The sequence below is a fragment of the Fukomys damarensis genome, unplaced genomic scaffold, assembly GCF_012274545.1.
Source record: "Fukomys damarensis isolate Sample0158 unplaced genomic scaffold, DMR_v1.0_HiC HiC_scaffold_4, whole genome shotgun sequence".
Taxonomy (NCBI): domain Eukaryota; kingdom Metazoa; phylum Chordata; class Mammalia; order Rodentia; family Bathyergidae; genus Fukomys; species Fukomys damarensis.
The window spans coordinates 30,673,258-30,690,491 of record NW_022900916.1 but is presented as its reverse complement, the minus strand read 5'-3'; the positions used below and the strand labels follow the sequence as shown (position 1 = coordinate 30,690,491).

The following is a 17,234-nucleotide window of genomic DNA, read 5'->3' as shown; positions in this document are numbered from 1 at the left end:
AAAAATTCATCTGGATTTGGACTAGTCACGTTTCAGTGACAATTCTTCATAGCTCTATTCAATAATTGACACTATGACCTTGCATCATAATTCCATACATAAATACAAAAAGTGTAACTTGGATAGTTTTATAAAAATAAATAATATCTTTATGATTTGGGTGTTAGGATGAATTTTATAAGTAAGGTACCTAAAGCACAAACTATAAAAGAAAAGACTGACTCTACTGAAAGAAGATAAGACAATACAAATGAATTTAAAGAAGTAGCATTGAATTTATAAAGAATTCTGACATATTGGTAGATATAGAGAAATGGTAAATTTATGAATGAACAATTGATAGAAAAATCAATTAAAGGGCTGGGGATTTAGCTCAGTGGTTCTGCTGCCTGCCTCGCAAGCAAAAGGACCCGAGTTGGATCCACGGTACAAACAAACAAACAAAACAACAAAAACAATTAAATGAGAGTTAAACCATAAAAGATGGTAATTAAGGAAATCCAAATTACAACAAAATATAACACTTTAACCCAAGAGATTAGCAAAAAACATTTCAGTCTGGTAATGCTAAGTATTGATAAGGATTTGGGAGTAACAGGAACTCTCAAACACTGCTGGTGAGAAGATGAACTGCTACTCATACCTTGGAGAGCTAACGATAACAAGACTGAGGGTCTACATTCTCCGGGATCCAGCGGTTCCATTTGTAGTACATGTAGACTTTAAGATAATGTTCATGAAAACAGTGATTATCAATAGAAAAGCAGGAAATGACTTAACATGTATCACTAGAAGAAAGGATAAGTTACATAATGAAGCAGTTTGGGACAGTTAAAATGAAGTAGGTCTATATGAATGAACAGGGATACATTTCCAATACATCATTTAGAGGAGAAAAAGTCAACTATAGAATAACGTAGACTTGGGACATGGTGCCATTTCTATAGAACATGGTATACTCTGAACATATTTAGGAGTAGTATGAAATGTGCCGGGGAATGGGAAGCAGGAAAAAAGAATGAGATGAAGGCCTTCGATTTATTCTGAATTTTAAAATTCTTTCAGTGTGAGGCAAGTATAACAGACATAAAGATTCTGAAGAGTCAAATGGCAGAGTCAGAGGTGTTTTCATCAGAGACCGTGGCTGCTGGTAATAGATCATGATTTGTACAGCAGGGACTTGTTATAGGACAACAGGTAGCTTACTGGATCTTGGGGATAATTCAGATTTGTTGACAGTGTTCCAAGCCAGAGTGGATGTGACTGACCAGGAGCAAACAGGGGAAGAGCAATTGTGGAGGTATACAGACCCCCCACGGTCTTGTGCAATATTAAGGGAGATGGGGAGAGAGTGGTGCTGAGTGTCAGAGTGCTTAACAGTGCTCCACACCTGCTCCCGTGCCACCTGCCTTAGTGACAACCCCATGCGGCTGATGAGTTGAGCAGGCAGGCAGCCATTACTCTTCGTTTCCAAAGGGAGAAATTTGAACCTCAGACTTAAAAGCCTCATCTGTAAAGGAACCAGGTCTCATGGCTCTAGGCCCCATGCTGTCTTTCCACCACATACCTCTGCATGAGTCAAGTGTGCCTTGACTTTTAATTGGCCAGCAAGGCAAACGGCTAAAATCCCTCTCACTTTCTCATTTGTTAGAGAGAAATAAATGAGGTGACTTACAGATTGAAATAAAGGATAATTATGGCTAACGTGTTCTCATAAATGCTTCTCCAAGCTGTTGATTTTTTTTTTTAGAAAAGCATTTGCTTGTTTACTCTGTACCCTAAACTCTTATAATGAAACTCTGCCGTCATCCCTAGATTGTCTTAACCATCACAATAACTCCGCAGAATCAGAACTGCCATTAGTTTATTTAAATGACAAGGAATGTAAGGCTTAAAAATTAATGTAACTTTCCAAAAGCCATACTGGGAGAAAGGGATAGAGCCGGATGTAAGCAGGATGATGTCTAGACCCAGCACCTGACCTCCTCTCTGCACTGCTCTTGATTCTAGACCAACGAAGCTACCATTATCTGTGTATCCTGCTACTAATCTTCAGGTTCTCTAAGCTGAGTTGTTCTAAGGGTTAACCATTCCAACTGGATAAAAGAAGAAAGAATATGGTGAAGGTTACCTAATTTAAGGGGGTTTACTTCCAAAGGAAAAGCCCCCATTTAAGGACAAGCCTTTAAAAAAATTGAAGGGTTGATGTGAAGCACAGCTCTAAATGACTAAACATGCATTTCCAGATTCTCCTGTCCAGAATTCATCTCTTTCATTTCATCAAAATGGGATATTATTTGTACAAAAATATGTTATTAATTTAGAAAAGCTTGGGGTGCCTATTGTGTGCCAGGTACAGTGTCAGGTAGGAGCTGGGGAAGCACATCTGATCAGAGTCAGATGAAGGCCTTAAATTTTCTCTGAATTTTAAAATTCTTTCAATGTGGTGCAAGTATAGCAGAGATCAAGATTTTGAAGAGTTGAATGGCAGAGTCAGAGGTGTGTTCAGCAGGGACCTTGGCTGCCAGGTACTTCATGAGGATCATCGATTAGACAATATTACATTATAGTTGGCTCTAGAGTTATGGGGGGGGCTATGAAGACCTGAGACATTGAGTGAAGGTTGGATGGGTATAAAATATTTTATGCAGCCTCTGGAAATCTGAACAACATCCACAAAGCTGCAAAGCTGCTGCTCTCTTCTTTGCCCTCTAAACAGTCCTGATTGTTTTAAGGTATCCAACGACCTTGAAAAAGGGAGATCCATCTTCAGGTCAGGTATAATTTCAGCTATACTGAATCACCTCCTCCACAGTCCCAGCTCCAAATGACATTACACTGGGGATTAGGTTTCAACAAAGAACTTCAGGGGGACACAGGCACTCAGACATAGCACTGGCTTATTTGCATTTTTAAAGCATTTAACCAATCACACCTCTCCAAAGTACAAGGTCCAATGCGATGCCTTGAATGTAGCAAAATAAATCTAAGTAGAATAATTAAATGTAACAATATTGTGAAGCAAACCTGGAGAGACTCTTTCTGAACTGCACTTGTGATATTTTCTATATTTTATTATATTCAAGGGGGCCACATTGCCTTTTCTTCTTCCTCTTTCTCTCGCCTGAGTGTCAGTGCTCCAGAGAACTCTGAGTGTGGCCTCCCCTGTATTTCTCCCTTCGGTCTTCCTGAGTATCCTTATATAATACTATGTTTTCCATTATTATCTCTAGTAATTCACTTCCAAATCCATGTCTAGCCCAATTCTCTCCAGGGAATTTCTCACGAAAGACCTCTGCCTGGAAATTTCACAAGTATCTTCATTTCATCATGTCCCACCTTTTCCACTTCATTCCCTCCCCAATAACCAGATGTCCTGTATATATTCTTCATTTCAGTAATTATTGCACAGTTGCCAAATTAAGCCATCTGGGACCCAGCCTGGATTTCTTAATCCAATCTCTAAACCAGACTTTGCAGCCGTATTTCCTAAATATAATCCAGTTCTGTCTATTTCTTCCTTGCTCCTACTCTACCCAGGATACCATCATCTCAGGCTCACAACAGTGGCTCGCTGCATTTCTTCTCACTACTCCCATCTGCTCACATCTTCTTTGCTGGACCCATAATCAGGTAAGTCATCTTTTAAAAGTGTCAATCAGATAGTGTGATCTGTCTCCTGACATCCATTAGGGCCAAAAAAGCCAGCAGGAGAAACACCTATGGAATCTCAGTAAAGTTAGAATTGAATAGAGTAAGGTTTCAATGCTTGTTTTTTAGATCTGCCAGCTATCCTGTGGTTATGTAAGATGTTAGCATTAGGGGAAAGTGGCTAAGGGGAATGTAGGAATTCTGCAGTTTCTCTACAACTTTTCTGCAAATATAAAAGCATTCCATAATTAAATGTCTATTAGAACGGAAAATATTAGTAGCCCACATTCCCCTTAACACAGTTTCCTCTTTCCCGCCAGACTAAACTTATTATTTAATTATTCCCATGAGATAAGCATGTTCCTTGCCTCGAAGTATTTAGTGTCTGGCCTATTAATATTGATGGACAAGTATCCGTGGAAAACTAACGACTGTTACATTTTTAAATGAAAGACTGGCTATAAACTGGGGCTTGTTTTGGAGCATGGGAATGTATAAGCCACCTGATTTGGGTTTTCAGTAGTCGGGACAATCCAGTAATCATTCAAGTGTATGGTGTGTTTCTTCCCAATGCTCTCTCCACAATTCCTTCTTAGATTCACATCCCCCTCCCTCTGAAATGTTGATTTAAGTGAATGGAGAAAGAAAAGCTGCATCCTCTCCTTCTCCCACCCATCATGGCCCTGTCCCACTGGCCACAACTCACTTGTGGACCATCTAATTGTGGGTTCTTGGGAACTCGGCTGGGTCTTTTATGGTCTATCGGAGTGACTCCAGTGACAGGGCTGGCAAGCCAGGTAAGAGGAGCCATGTCAGGCTGCCAGATGGTGGGAGATAGGCATGGGTGAGCAGGTTTCACACTAAAGCAAGGCAGAGGGATCAAGTGTTGCAATCACGTTCCAGAAAAGGAGTCAAGTGAACTTCACTTCACATTATAGAGCCTTGTTATAACATTCCCTCATATGCTATGGACTTGGATTTAACCAGAGACAAATCCTTGTCTTCTCATGCTTCTTTTATCACCATCCTCATGTTATATCCTTTTCCCTTCTAAATAATCACTCTTGAAAAAGTGGGAAACAACTAATACTGATTGCTTTATATCATGATTTCATTTAAAATGTTATCTATGCTTTTTCAAATAAGGCAACCCATTCCCAGGATCATCAGCAGCTAGTAACAGGCAGGTCCAGAGTTCCAGCTTGGGAATTTCTGACTCCAGAATCCTTGTTCTGCTTCTCTAAGCAGCCAACGTTGATTCTCTCTAAACTCTTTACCTCTCCAAGTGCAACTGGTCTTCCAAAGGTGAAGCTGATCATCAGAATCTTATAACCTCAAAGCGGGCTCTCTAGAAAGAAGGTGGTGGAGGCGAGGGACAGCAAGATGGGGGTACTATGGGCTGCTTCTACTTTCTTGTATGCTTGACAATAATAGAAATCCTATTGCCAAATCTCCCCGAGAAGATTTTAAAGATTCTCCCCATGCTACCGGAAGACATCACTTCTCTGAACATACTCCAAAATGATAGACAGAAGAATTTAATACATGTAATGCTTTTGCTTCCATTTACACTATCATAAATTACAAAGTATTGTTCACTTCACAAAATAAAACCATTTCCAGATAATTTTTTTGACAGTATCAAGAAGTACATAAGCTACAACAAATGAGTTTGTACAGCTGGGAGGAAGGCTAATAGTAGGGAGCAGACTGAACGGTTCTGACCCCCAGTTGACAATGGTGTTCATCTGCAGGGCCCTGGGGACTTCCCAGGACAACAGCTGCACTGTGCACCTCCTCTCACACCACACCACATACGGCACATCTCTTCCGGTCAGTCCAAAACAAGACTTGTGAGTAGTTACATGACTCATCTCAGACAATCAGGGAAAGACATAGAAGTTGGATTTTTAAAAAATCTAGATTTACAGTTTTTGATGTTTTAAATATTTTACCTATGTTACAAAATATAGAAATCTTGGTGTGAAAGGCTCATGCGGAGATAAATATAACCAACAGGATGAACCTATAGCAATAAAATCATATGAAATTATTTTTCATACAGAACTACTTTTTTTCAAGGATGAACAAATATTTAGCAAAAACCAACCTTATTCATTCTTTACTTTTTAAAAATAGGTTTGTTTATAAAACAAAAATGAAAAACATCAAAAATTATTCTGCAGGGCTGCTTTTCGTCAATACACAAATGTGGCAAAAATTCAACTTGTAATTAACATATGAATTTGGAGTGCTTAGCTGAAAAGAGGAAAAAATGCTAACTTTTTTTTTCATGGCCCAGATACATCCAATGTCCTTAAATTATTTTACATAAAATGACCACATTCTGCACATTCTAGGTTACACACTCATTATCTGGGAAGGCAGTCACCAATTTCATGACATATGTTGGGAATTCACAAAATTTGTATGGAAAGACGATTTGTGGATATTTCAGACCATTCTATAACTGCTATAAACCTATACTACATGACAGCAGAATGCTAGTGCTTAAGAGCAAAAACCATCAAAAGCAGGGACACATGTGGCAGGTGAAATTTCATTGAAAAGGACTAATAAGGATAGAGGTATGTCAGGATAATACTGCATTTGTGGTCAAACTTTCAGGGCATCACAGCAAGAACGCAGAACAAGGTACACAGGATAATAGTCAATGCACTGCATTGAGTTCTATTTGCTAAAATAAAATAACATTCTTGCAGGAGAAATAAAAATACATTTTACAATATAGGTTTCATTTAACATTTAACGTATAGAATTGTCTTCTTTCTGTGAGTGGAAAATGTATAACTATATCAAGTACCTTTAGGAATTAAGTTCCCTTTTATTACTGATAAGATTGAAGCTTAAAGGTCTACACTGTTTTTTAATAAGTTAAAGAAAGATTTATTAATCACTCTTCCAGCAAAACAGACACACATATGAGGCACAGCAAAAGACCCAAGGCTGGGGCTTGCTTGCCCTCACCCTGTTCTCGAGTAGAGGAGGGCATGTCTATGAGACACAGTTCCCAACTCAGCGATCCACTGTGGTCCAGCAAACTCTGTCACTTGTTTGAAAAACAAATCAAGTGTAAGACATGTTTTTATTCCTTTAGATCTGTCAACTAGAATGGGGCTGGGCCATTCAGCCCATTTCCTTGTTGGACTAGAACAAAACATCTTCGTTTTCTATCAAAATCTGCACAATCAGCTTTTGGTACCGCATATCATGGAGGGTTGTAAGGGTGCTGTCCTCAGCAGGCCTCATCAGGGTGGGCCCAAACACGATCCCCAGATTTTCTGCGTTCATAAAATTGTCCTTTTCATTCATAGTAACTCTGAAAAACAGATATAGATAGACAGAGACATTGTGTAGACTTACGGATGAATTTACATACTGAGTAAGACCCAACACCATCCTGGTTTCCTGGTTCAGGAAAATTACAAAAGCAAACTGAGAATCAGAATAGCAGAAAGGCGTTTTTTAAAAAGGTAATTTTCTGATTTGGTTTTCTTTTTAAGTTGATGAATTGCCACCAGCCAATGGAAATGAATGTGTTATGTAAGTTGAGTATGCACACAATTTTAAAAATTAGAAAATCGGTCCTCCTTACTAGACACTTACTAAACACAGACCTATCATTTAAGGGATACTGGTTTGAAGGAACAGAAGATTGTTAACTGGCCCATGGTACCATCATGGCTTTTATACAGAAGTTTCTTTTCCCATTGTTTCCCATTAGTCTGTAAGCTGGAAAGTGGGACTAAGAGCAGGCTCCCTTCTGCTGGCAGGGCTGGCAGCAGAGGAGAAAGGTTACTTATAGAATGGGTTGTCATGTGGTGCATTTAGGAAGAGCCAGGCAGTTATCAGGGGCCAGGGGAATGGCTGGAATGTAGCCAGACAGGAAAGCAGTTAGATATTATTTCTAGTTCCCTTAGGATGAGGTCTGTATTGTTGGAATTCAAAATCGTCTTTTTAATCTCTAGACAAAAACTGAAGAGACTTTAAGAATAATATCCAAACCCCCAAAGTTGGCTTACTACTTTTCCAATAAAATGAAATTGTTATCTCTTAGATTCCTGATTTCAGAAACATAGATTTTAGAATACTCATAATAGATCTAAGAAGGAACAGGTTCTCCAAAGAGATAAAGACAATTAAAATGTGTGTAGGTTTTGCACTGAAGGCCAATTGTTTATTCCTTTAGCACTAATAAGGATTTGCCACTTAGTATTATTTTAGGAAGGTCAACTCAGTTTGAATCATTTTCATGCTGTAAAGCTAAGAGGAAGGTAGAAAAGAGGAGATTCTTGACTGTTGAAATGTTTACCTTTTCCTGTGAAGTCAGACACCACATCTGACCAAACAAACAAATTCATCACAATAACAATACGAAACTATTGGCATTTACAATTTATCTGTGAGAGTCCAGCATTTTTCGTGATACTGGTCCTTTGCCTCCCAAATTGTAACAAGTGGACAGGCGTCACAAAAGAAATAATTTACAGTTAATTAACAGCTTAGGGTGATATTCATAGTCAATTACCTATCCAAAAATTACTTGTACTCTATTCTTACATTAAATAGATTAATCAAAATGGTATTCTTTTGAACTATATTGTTACCCTCTCTGATCACTCTGGTCGAAGCAACAGTCATAATAAGGCAGAAAAACAAAATCCAAAATACTTAGCATTTGTACAGTATTCTCAACTTGGTTCTGCACTTGCTGAGTAGATCTGTAATTTGTTCAATATAGACAACTTTTGGTTCACTTTATCCAGGAATGGGGTGCTGTCATGTATATTTCAGAAATATAGAGACACACAGATGTACATTGATCCCTCCAACATTCAAAGACCAACTCATCAAGCTCATTAAAATGTACAGGAAAGAAAAGGGATCCAGGGTTTAGAGAGGAGTCTGGAGTCAGGAGTTCTAGTGTGTTGTAAACATTTAAAATTTTCTGTCTCTGCTTCTTGTGCTCTATCCTAGGTAACTTAGTATGGTAGAAGGCCTCTCAGAGGGCCCCGGACTCCTGTAAGTAAGGGCCAGACCCAGAAACTGCCTTTTAACACATAAAACACAGGAATAGCCATAGGATGCCATTTCCTAAAAATACAGCCTTTCCTCCTGATCCTCCTGCTTGCTTGCTCTGAGGGAAGCCAGAAGCCATTCTGTGTACTGCCTGTGGAGAGCCCCCAGCATAAGTCAAAGAGGAAGCTGGCCTTCAGGTCAATAGCATTCAAGGACTGAACCCTGGAACAACCAGTGAGTGAACTTGGAAGTAGAGATTCCCTTCCATGAAGGCTTCGGATGAGACGGCAGGCTGGCCGATTCCATGAGGGACCTTGAACCAGAGGTCCCTAGCTAAGCCACAGCTTGATCCTAGGCCTACAGATGAGGGAGATAATACATTTTTATTGTTTTAAGATACAAAGCTTGGGAGCAATTTGTTCCTTGGAGGCAGAGAACTCACACATCAGGAAAATCAGTGATCACAGGCTCAGGAGTCTGAGACCCGGGTGAATAGCAAGAAGATCAGAACATCACTGGGATGTTCAGGTATGGAGTATAAGCAGTAAAGACAGAGTGTGGATTCTGGATCCACCTACTTAGATTCATTTCTTTGGATTAGACATTCAACTTCCTTCGGTCCTGGCCCATAAGAGTACCCACACCCTGTGGAAAGCCCATGAAGCATCTCAGCATGGAGCATGAATTCTAGCAGCTATGACTGGGGCAGGTCTAGGAAGGTAGCACAGTCCACTATAAACAGAGTATCTGTCCACTTTGTAGTCAACTTTTCTTCATGTGTTAACTGCCCCAGGGGCAGATGAGGGGCAGATGAGTAAGGGAGGTGTTGCTTACTTTTTGAGGTGGATCATTAGGTAGCGCAGGGTCTCATAGTGAGCAGGAGGCAGCAACATCAGCACTTCATGGACTGCTTCCAGCCTCTCATCTGCATTGGAGATTTCTGTAAAGATCACATAGAACAAGTATTAGCACAGAGCTGTGACATTAGAGCATCCAGAGAAGTAACAATGTCTCTGTCTTGACCACAGATGAGGAAGGTAATCTAATACATTCATGCAATTTCAGGTACTATTTCACAGAAATTAATGTTGCATCTTGCCTCATTCCAGAAAGAGTCTGAGGCTAAGTATCACATACTTATTGTGTTTCAATGTTATGGGTGGCTGGAGGCTGAACATTGTCCCTGCCCTCCCGGAACTGGTATCCCAGTAGAATGCTTACAGTGTGAAGAAACATGCAGTCTGTGCATGTGCTTTTTATGTCTTCTGAACATTGGATTTGCTGGAGGTCCCACTTTCGTAAACTCTAATTTTAATTCTATCACTTTAGGGAGTGTGCCCCTAATTCTGTCAAATAAGTCTTTCCCTGGCAGGCTTCCATAACTGAATGCATTTTGCAATGCAAGGATGATGGCAGACAGGCTGGCTAACTCAGCCTTCATTGAAGGCAATTGTTACTAAAGTACTGGCAGGCTTAGCCCTGGTGTTCAGTCCAGGTTAGGAAATAGGTACCGGGCATGTTAACAATTGGAGGAAGAGTGGGTGCTTCTGGATTTGGGGTCTCTGATAGGTACTGGTATATAATCAGAGAAAACCCTCCAGCTATTTATTCTGGGTTGGAAGGTACCATGCTGTTGGAATCTTGTTCATCTAGGGCTACCAGAACCCAGGAAGGAATGTTCTCATCAGAGAGCAGGGTCATAGCTCATCTGGAAAATATGCCATGTACAAATCCCAACCCACCCTTGTTTCCTCCTGTCAGGCACCTTATTATTGTATCCAACAGCACACACTTATACTTTTTAACCTTTAAAGGGTTTTGTTTTGTTTTGTAGCAGGGATCGAACTTGAGTCCTTGCGCTTGTGAGGCCAGCAGTAGCACTACTGAGCTAAATCCTTGGCCTTAAAGGTTTTTAAAAACCCCTAAAATTAAAAAAAAAAGTTTCTCAAAGTGAACTTGACTTCTCTGTCATACATCTCAGCATCTGAATCTCTCCTTTCTTGTCATCTGTTCCTGGGTGAAGCGTAGCCCCTTCCCATGACATTCTGCCTGTCACACTCTGCTTACAGCAGTGAGCCTGCTTGGTGAACCCTGAATGAGCAACTGAGGCTAATGGTCCATTCCTGGACGTATGAGATCAGCTCTCAACATCTGGCTTTTTCCTCTGTAAAATATGATAGAACATTTGCCTCATAGGACAGATGAGAAGAGTAAATTAGAAGACACTGGTGAGAGGTCCTAGCATAGAACTTGCTACAGAATATCCTTGGCCTTCTATTAATTTTGAACAACATCACTGGCAAGACTTGGATGAACCTCAATGAATCTACTATGTGATTCTGCTTAAAGGATGAAAGTAGTTGATCTACATAGCTCTCCTTGGGGAACATATAAAATATTCACACTTTTAATAACTAACTGACCAGGCCTGGCTGAGCTGGTTCTCTTCATTTCAGGAGGAAGGAAGAAAGTCAGAACTGCCTGGTACCCAGCTTTTGCGCTCGGAGTTGGCTTAGCACTGGTCCAGCTCAGCTGGTGCACTCTGCTGGCTCTCTAATGACTGTACTGCTGTCCTCTGATTTGGCAAAACAAGCACTCATGCAATAAAATCTTCTGAGTTTTAATTTTAAGGTAAAAAACATTGTACTTAAATGTTTAGTGCAAATGAAAAATTAGTCTTCCATACTTACTTGCTGCTTCTATAAATTTGGAATAGGTATCATAAGTGATGACAGGGATGGGTAAGTCTCTGAAATAGAGTTTCAGAGCCCCAGTGATGATGTTTATGTCTGGATAGATGTTGGCAGATATATCTGCCTTTTCCCCATCTGAAAAACAGTCAATGATCCAAGTTCTAATTAGGACCTTCTTTCACCAGGTTGAAGCTTGCACAGAAAGGGGAAAAATCCAATGGTGATTGCTACCTGACAAGCTTCAGCTAATTCTTTTTTGGCTTCTAATAACACTGAGGTGCAGAAAGTAACAGGAGTTTGGTGAGAGTTGGGTAGGGTCTGAGAGTACATGCAGGAACAAAGGCAACGGAACAGACAGGAAATAGTTCTTTGGTTCCCAGCCCCTGATAATTTCCCAGATAGAAATTTGGCACAGTAATTCATACTGCAGACATGAAGAGTCATAATAGAATAACAACTTTATATGAAAATTTAAAGGAACCATCAAAGATCTACTATATCTCCATCAATATTCTTTGGACTTGGATTTGAAGGTCACATGAAGAAAATAATTATTGAAGACTTTCAGTTTCTACTATCTTTTTTACACTCACTGAGGTTGTTTTTGAACTTGAATCTTCCTCTCCTGGCCAGGAGGGCTTCGATATGGTGAACTTCAAACTTGCCTCATGTACAGTTAGGTTATCTCTTACTACTTTTTACAATAAATCTCAAGACATTCTTGATTTTTTAGTTTACCATTAGTAAATACCAATCCATTTTAACTATCATAGACTATGAGTTTTTAAAAAGTTTTGGATAAGAAAAATGTTTCAATATCTTTTGTGTGGAGAATTAAAAGAACAAATGCCTTGGCAAATTTGGTTATGAAGATTTAAAAACTGTAGATGTACAGAAAAGAGTAAAAGTGAAGCAGAAATGTCATATTGATCCCCTTATTTACATATTTAGCAAATATTTATTGAGAATCTACGATATGCCAAGTATCGTTAAGCCTTTGTAAATCAAAGAAGAAAAGAGATACCCCTTTGATTAGTTCTAATTAGATCGGGATTAAGATATGCAACTTAACAATTACAAAGAAATGGGATGCTGTGCTGTAAACAGATGAAAAACACAGAGGGGCATGGGCCAATGAAACAGCTTGGGGTGATCAGAGAAGTCTCATGAAAGACAAAACACTCAACTCTTGATATAAATTTGTTGGCCAGGCAGAGAGGTACACATTCCAGATTGACAGGACAATGTGAGCCAAAGTGCTTCTTTGTAACAATAGGTAAGGTGTATTTCAGGAGCATTGGAGTATAAAAAACAATAGAGAAGAGCAACTGGACAGGAGCTGATCAGACAGGCAGGCTGCATCATTCAAGACCCTGTATACCATGTTATCCAGGGAAGCTCCATCCAGGAAGACAGGGCATCAGAATAATTTGGACTGTTCATTGGAAATACAGATTCTTAGGCTAGTGCTGCTTTCTGAATGAGTCCTGAGGACAGTGATCTGTATTCTGGACAAGTTCTTCTGTTTGGTTAATCACTGCCCTAGGAGATAATGTGCACTAGACACTGTGAGTCACCATCACAAAGAGCAAAGGAGTTGCCTGCTAAACTCTACTGGCTTCCCCTCCCTTCAGTGTGAGCGCTCACTCACCCATCCTCCGCTCCCTGATTTGGAGGTTTGAGAAGAGACACCAGCGGAATCCTGACATGGGGATGCAGAAGGGTGCTCTGGTACCAGGTGGACTGGCTGCCCACTCACATAGCATTTAAACCGATTTCCTCATGTGGTTACCTGTCTGCAACATGTAAGGAAACACTTCCACCAGAGGCAGAAGGGAGAGATCTTTTAAAGCATCATTCCTCAGCTTTCTGAAAAACAACTCTCGGTGGTAGTCCTGACACCCTGTTTTCACTCTGAATGAAGGCTGCTGAGAATAAGTCAGATTGCATTCAAGAGGCACATGCTTACCTCTATCAAATGCCATCTTGACATCTTCAATGTGTTCTGTGAACCCTGAGACTCTATACAGGCCTTCTGACTTCAATCCTGTGGGGCAGAGGGAGGGAGGGAGACAGAGGGAGAGACTTCAACTTCAGCTTCCTGAGACATCTAATAAAAGACTCCAATTTCACATTGTACTATGCGCAATCAGGAAACAAGAAAACATCATTAGTGATCTTATATATCACACATTGTTGCGTCAGAACTTGGACTTGTCAGTTCCAGTTTCCACATGAGTCTGTCTTCATTTGTTCGTTAGGAGTGGAGATCTCAATGAGACCTGGTCTTCTTCTGGTCTGGCTTTGCTAAACAACCTGATACTTAAGATTCTCATTGACCACAGTCCCCTACTTCTTTCGTTCAGATCTCTGGGTAACCATTTCACTGCTGGGCAGCGCCTTTCCCTTCTTCCAAGCATCTTCTTAAGCCATGTTGTCTATTGTAGGAGGTACTGTGCTAGGCAAATGTGTGTAATATGCTAGAAAAATCTAAATTTTATAGCTTTTGAGGAGTAACAATAAATAAGACCTTATGCTGAATAACTCAGTATGAATGACTTCATTGCTGTGCCTTTGGGTAACTGATCATACAAACATGTAGAAAAATAAAATTCTATTTATTGGTTTTATAAACTTGGTCATTATATATTAAGGCCAAAAAGGACTTAGTTTCTGCTTTTCAAGCTTATTGATTTGTCAGGATATGTTCTAAACTTATCACTTTACTCTCTCTGTCTGTCACATGCACACACACACACACACAAACACAATGAAAAATATCAGAAGGAATGCAGGACCAGGTTTCAGACTTTGTATGTCAAAAACTAGCTGCTATAAGAACTGTAGCTATAGCAAAAATAAGTAGTTTATGTTGCCCTGTAGTAGAATATGTCAAACTCTTGGTAACTGACATATTCCTGTTTTTATTTTTAATTTGGCAAATATTTATTGACTGTATACTATCTGCTGTCTGCAAGACTTTGCATGAGTTTGCATCAGAGACAACAAATACATGTCAGACACTGTCCCTCATCCGTCCTGTGACCATGACAGGCATTCTTAGTTGTTATCAGCTGCTATGTCTGCAGATCAGTTGTACAGGTAGCCACCGATGATCAACTGAAGGAAGCCCACAAGATGCAACTTGGGTGTCACCTTTTCTAGATAGTGCTGCGTGAAGGCTCCTCTCTGTAAAGTGGGATGATAGACTGCTAGAGGCGTGGCCAATGTAGTTATGGGAGCAGATGGAAATGGGCAACTAACTCTGCTTGTTGATAGAAGAGAGTATCTGGGGAAGTCTTGTTTAGGAACAAGTCTGTGAAGGAAGTCACCGGGGAAGGGTTGGAGTTTGTTAGAGTAACAGAATCTGCCATCTCTCCTTCCAGGATTTGTTCTCCGTTCCTGTGTTTTAATGGGACCTTTGCCTGTGAAAACCATGTATTGCAGTAGCCATTCAGTTCTGGCCAATGCAGAGAACAGAAGCAGTGGGTACAGTCTCTGGGCTGTGGCCTTGAAGGGAAGAGCGTGCACTTTGTTCTTGTTGGTTGCAGTGCAGATAGGATGATGACAGTCATGCAGATGAGGGCAGCCCTCAAGCATGACAAAGAACAAGTTGCAGGGCCTGTGCTCCTGGCATTGGGTAACTGCTCACTAACCCTGAACTACTTCTGACTACCTGGATTGTCACAGGAGATAAAAAGATCTCTATCTATTGAAGATGTCTATCTTATTAAAAGACACTATTGTTCAGGGTCTCTGGAATAACAATGACACTTATTGGCTATAGATTATTGGATACAGATTTAGACAGGTTTGGAGGTGGAGTTAGGGGAGTTGGTTATTCCAAGAAAAGTTAAAAAGAAATAACAGGTCAAGCCCTGTATATTTGGCACTGTGCTAGGTCATTTTTACATGTCAATTTATTTTAATCCTCATGACCACTCTCTGAGGTACAATTGCTTCTACTCTACAGATGAGGAAGCAGATATTTAAGCAGAGTAAGAACTTGCTCAAGGCCATGTTGGCAGTGGTGTCACGCAGCAGAAGATGGGTCAGGTGACCTTTTCCTAGCCTGTTACTAGGTTGTTACTACTTGCAGGCTTGGTCCTCTACTATCTGTAGCTCCAATCCCTTTGCTTTGATCCCCTTGGCATAATTTCTGAGTCATGCTATGTTATCTATTTCATAGGAGTTGTGCTATTCTGTCTTCACCAGAGCAGCACAGTTCCTGTCCTTGGCTGTGCCCCCGAACTGCAGAGTCTTCCAAAGAGCTAGCTCCAGGGCCACTTGTCTCAGTCCTTCATCCACAGTTGGGACACCTCTCCTCTCTTCTTATCTAGTCAGCCTTTCTATCAGTTCCTTCACCAGATCCCAAAGCATCCATCAAGGTCCTCTCTTTTCACTACGGGAGGCATTTCTTACCATGGGAGATTAAATGAGTGAGTCCTCAGGGAGAAGAATCACCATCACTTTCATGCTGCAGATAAAATAATCTCCTATCTTGAAAAGGCTTGAGATATACTGTAACATCCTGTTTTGCTTTGTTTTGGAAAAAATAACATAGGTGGTCAACGAGTAGTTACCCGTAGGACATATTATGCCAATTTGGACCAATAATGGATACAAAGTATAGAAGAATATAAAATAATTACGGCTCAATTATGCAAGTTACATCCTGCAATCCAAGTTCTTCCCAGTGAATCCATATGATGCTGAAGGATTGCCAAATTAAAGAAAAATAAAGAAAAGGTAATTCTAGCATAATACAAAGAACCTTTTTTTGGAGGGGGGAAATGTTTCTATCTTCCTTACCACCTGGATTTTTCATTGTGTTGAGCTTTATAATCCTTTAACTGTTCTCTTTGAAATAAAGAGAACAATATTAGAGATGAACTTTTCTATGGTAGAAGACATGTGTTGATCAATAATTTTTTATTACTTAATAGAAGCACATTTTAAAACCATTTCAAACCTTGCCCTGTCTTAACCTTTTCTTAATTGTCCTCAACTAAGATGAATTATCTTCCTTTGTGATTTTATGATGTTTGGATATGTGCATCCACAATGTATATTTGCTTGCTCTCTGGTTTCCAAACTACAGTATGAATTTCCTTAAGTTGAGAATGGTGACTTTATATGCCTAGTGTCTGGCACACAGCTAATTACTCCATAAACATTAGTTGAGTACATCATGTATGGTTTATATAGAAAATGAAAACTGATATAGTCGGCAGGATTTAGTTTATCTCTTTGTGTGTTTTTGCATGGATACAGGTCATTTTTCCCATCAAGAGTAGTGGTGTGATCCAGTTTTGTTTTGAGTTTTTTTTTTTTTTTGCAACCATCAATATAAACCACAAAATAAAATCACTGTAATACCGTACGTAGTAGGGAATATTTTCCAAACCTCTTGCTTCAATTTCCCGAATACATATGTCAACCACCATGGGCCTCTGAGTGTTGTGAGCTTTCACGAGCGTGGTGAGGTCACAGCAGTACACCTTCTTGATCCTCTTGAGATCAGGCTGGCAGTCATTGGGAACATGCTTGGAACACTGCTTGTGTACATTCAACCCACAGTCTGGAAGCAGAGAGGTCACATTAGCCTTCCCCAGTTCTTTTGTCAAGTCCAACACAAGTTATATATTGCCGGAAATAAAAGTAACAACACCTAAAGAAAATCCACGCCATTTCAAAGTGATACATTCCACGAGAAGATGAGTATGAGATTCACTTTACTCATTAAACCTATAGAGAATTGCATTTTTCTCATTAATGTTTCTCTTTTGCTTGACCATAAGAACAAGACATTTTGTTGAGATAGTTTAAACACTCAAATTGTGTGTATAT

The 17,234-nt window shown here is 39.9% G+C and overlaps 1 protein-coding gene across 6 annotated transcripts in view; it reads right to left on the bottom strand.

Annotated features, from left to right (window-relative positions):
- Nucleotides 1-410: 410 nt before the first annotated feature.
- Chn2 (chimerin 2) overlaps nucleotides 411-17,234 on the bottom strand; it is a 220,403-nt gene continuing 203,579 nt past the window's right edge. For 3 of the 6 annotated variants that reach the window (XM_019208057.2, XM_019208053.2, XM_033757474.1), the window contains exons 4-8: nucleotides 16,792-16,965; nucleotides 13,354-13,431; nucleotides 11,382-11,519; nucleotides 9,526-9,631; nucleotides 414-6,991 (exon numbers count right to left, since the gene is read on the bottom strand). In XM_019208057.2, coding sequence (XP_019063602.1) covers nucleotides 6,820-6,991; nucleotides 9,526-9,631; nucleotides 11,382-11,519; nucleotides 13,354-13,431; nucleotides 16,792-16,965 — 668 coding nt within the window. In that variant the 3' untranslated portion in view covers nucleotides 414-6,819. Of the gene's footprint in view, nucleotides 6,992-9,525; nucleotides 9,632-11,381; nucleotides 11,520-13,353; nucleotides 13,432-16,791; nucleotides 16,966-17,234 lie in introns of all 6 variants that reach the window. The other 3 variants (XM_010628291.3, XM_010628293.3, XM_010628292.3) reach the window with 3 other exon arrangements.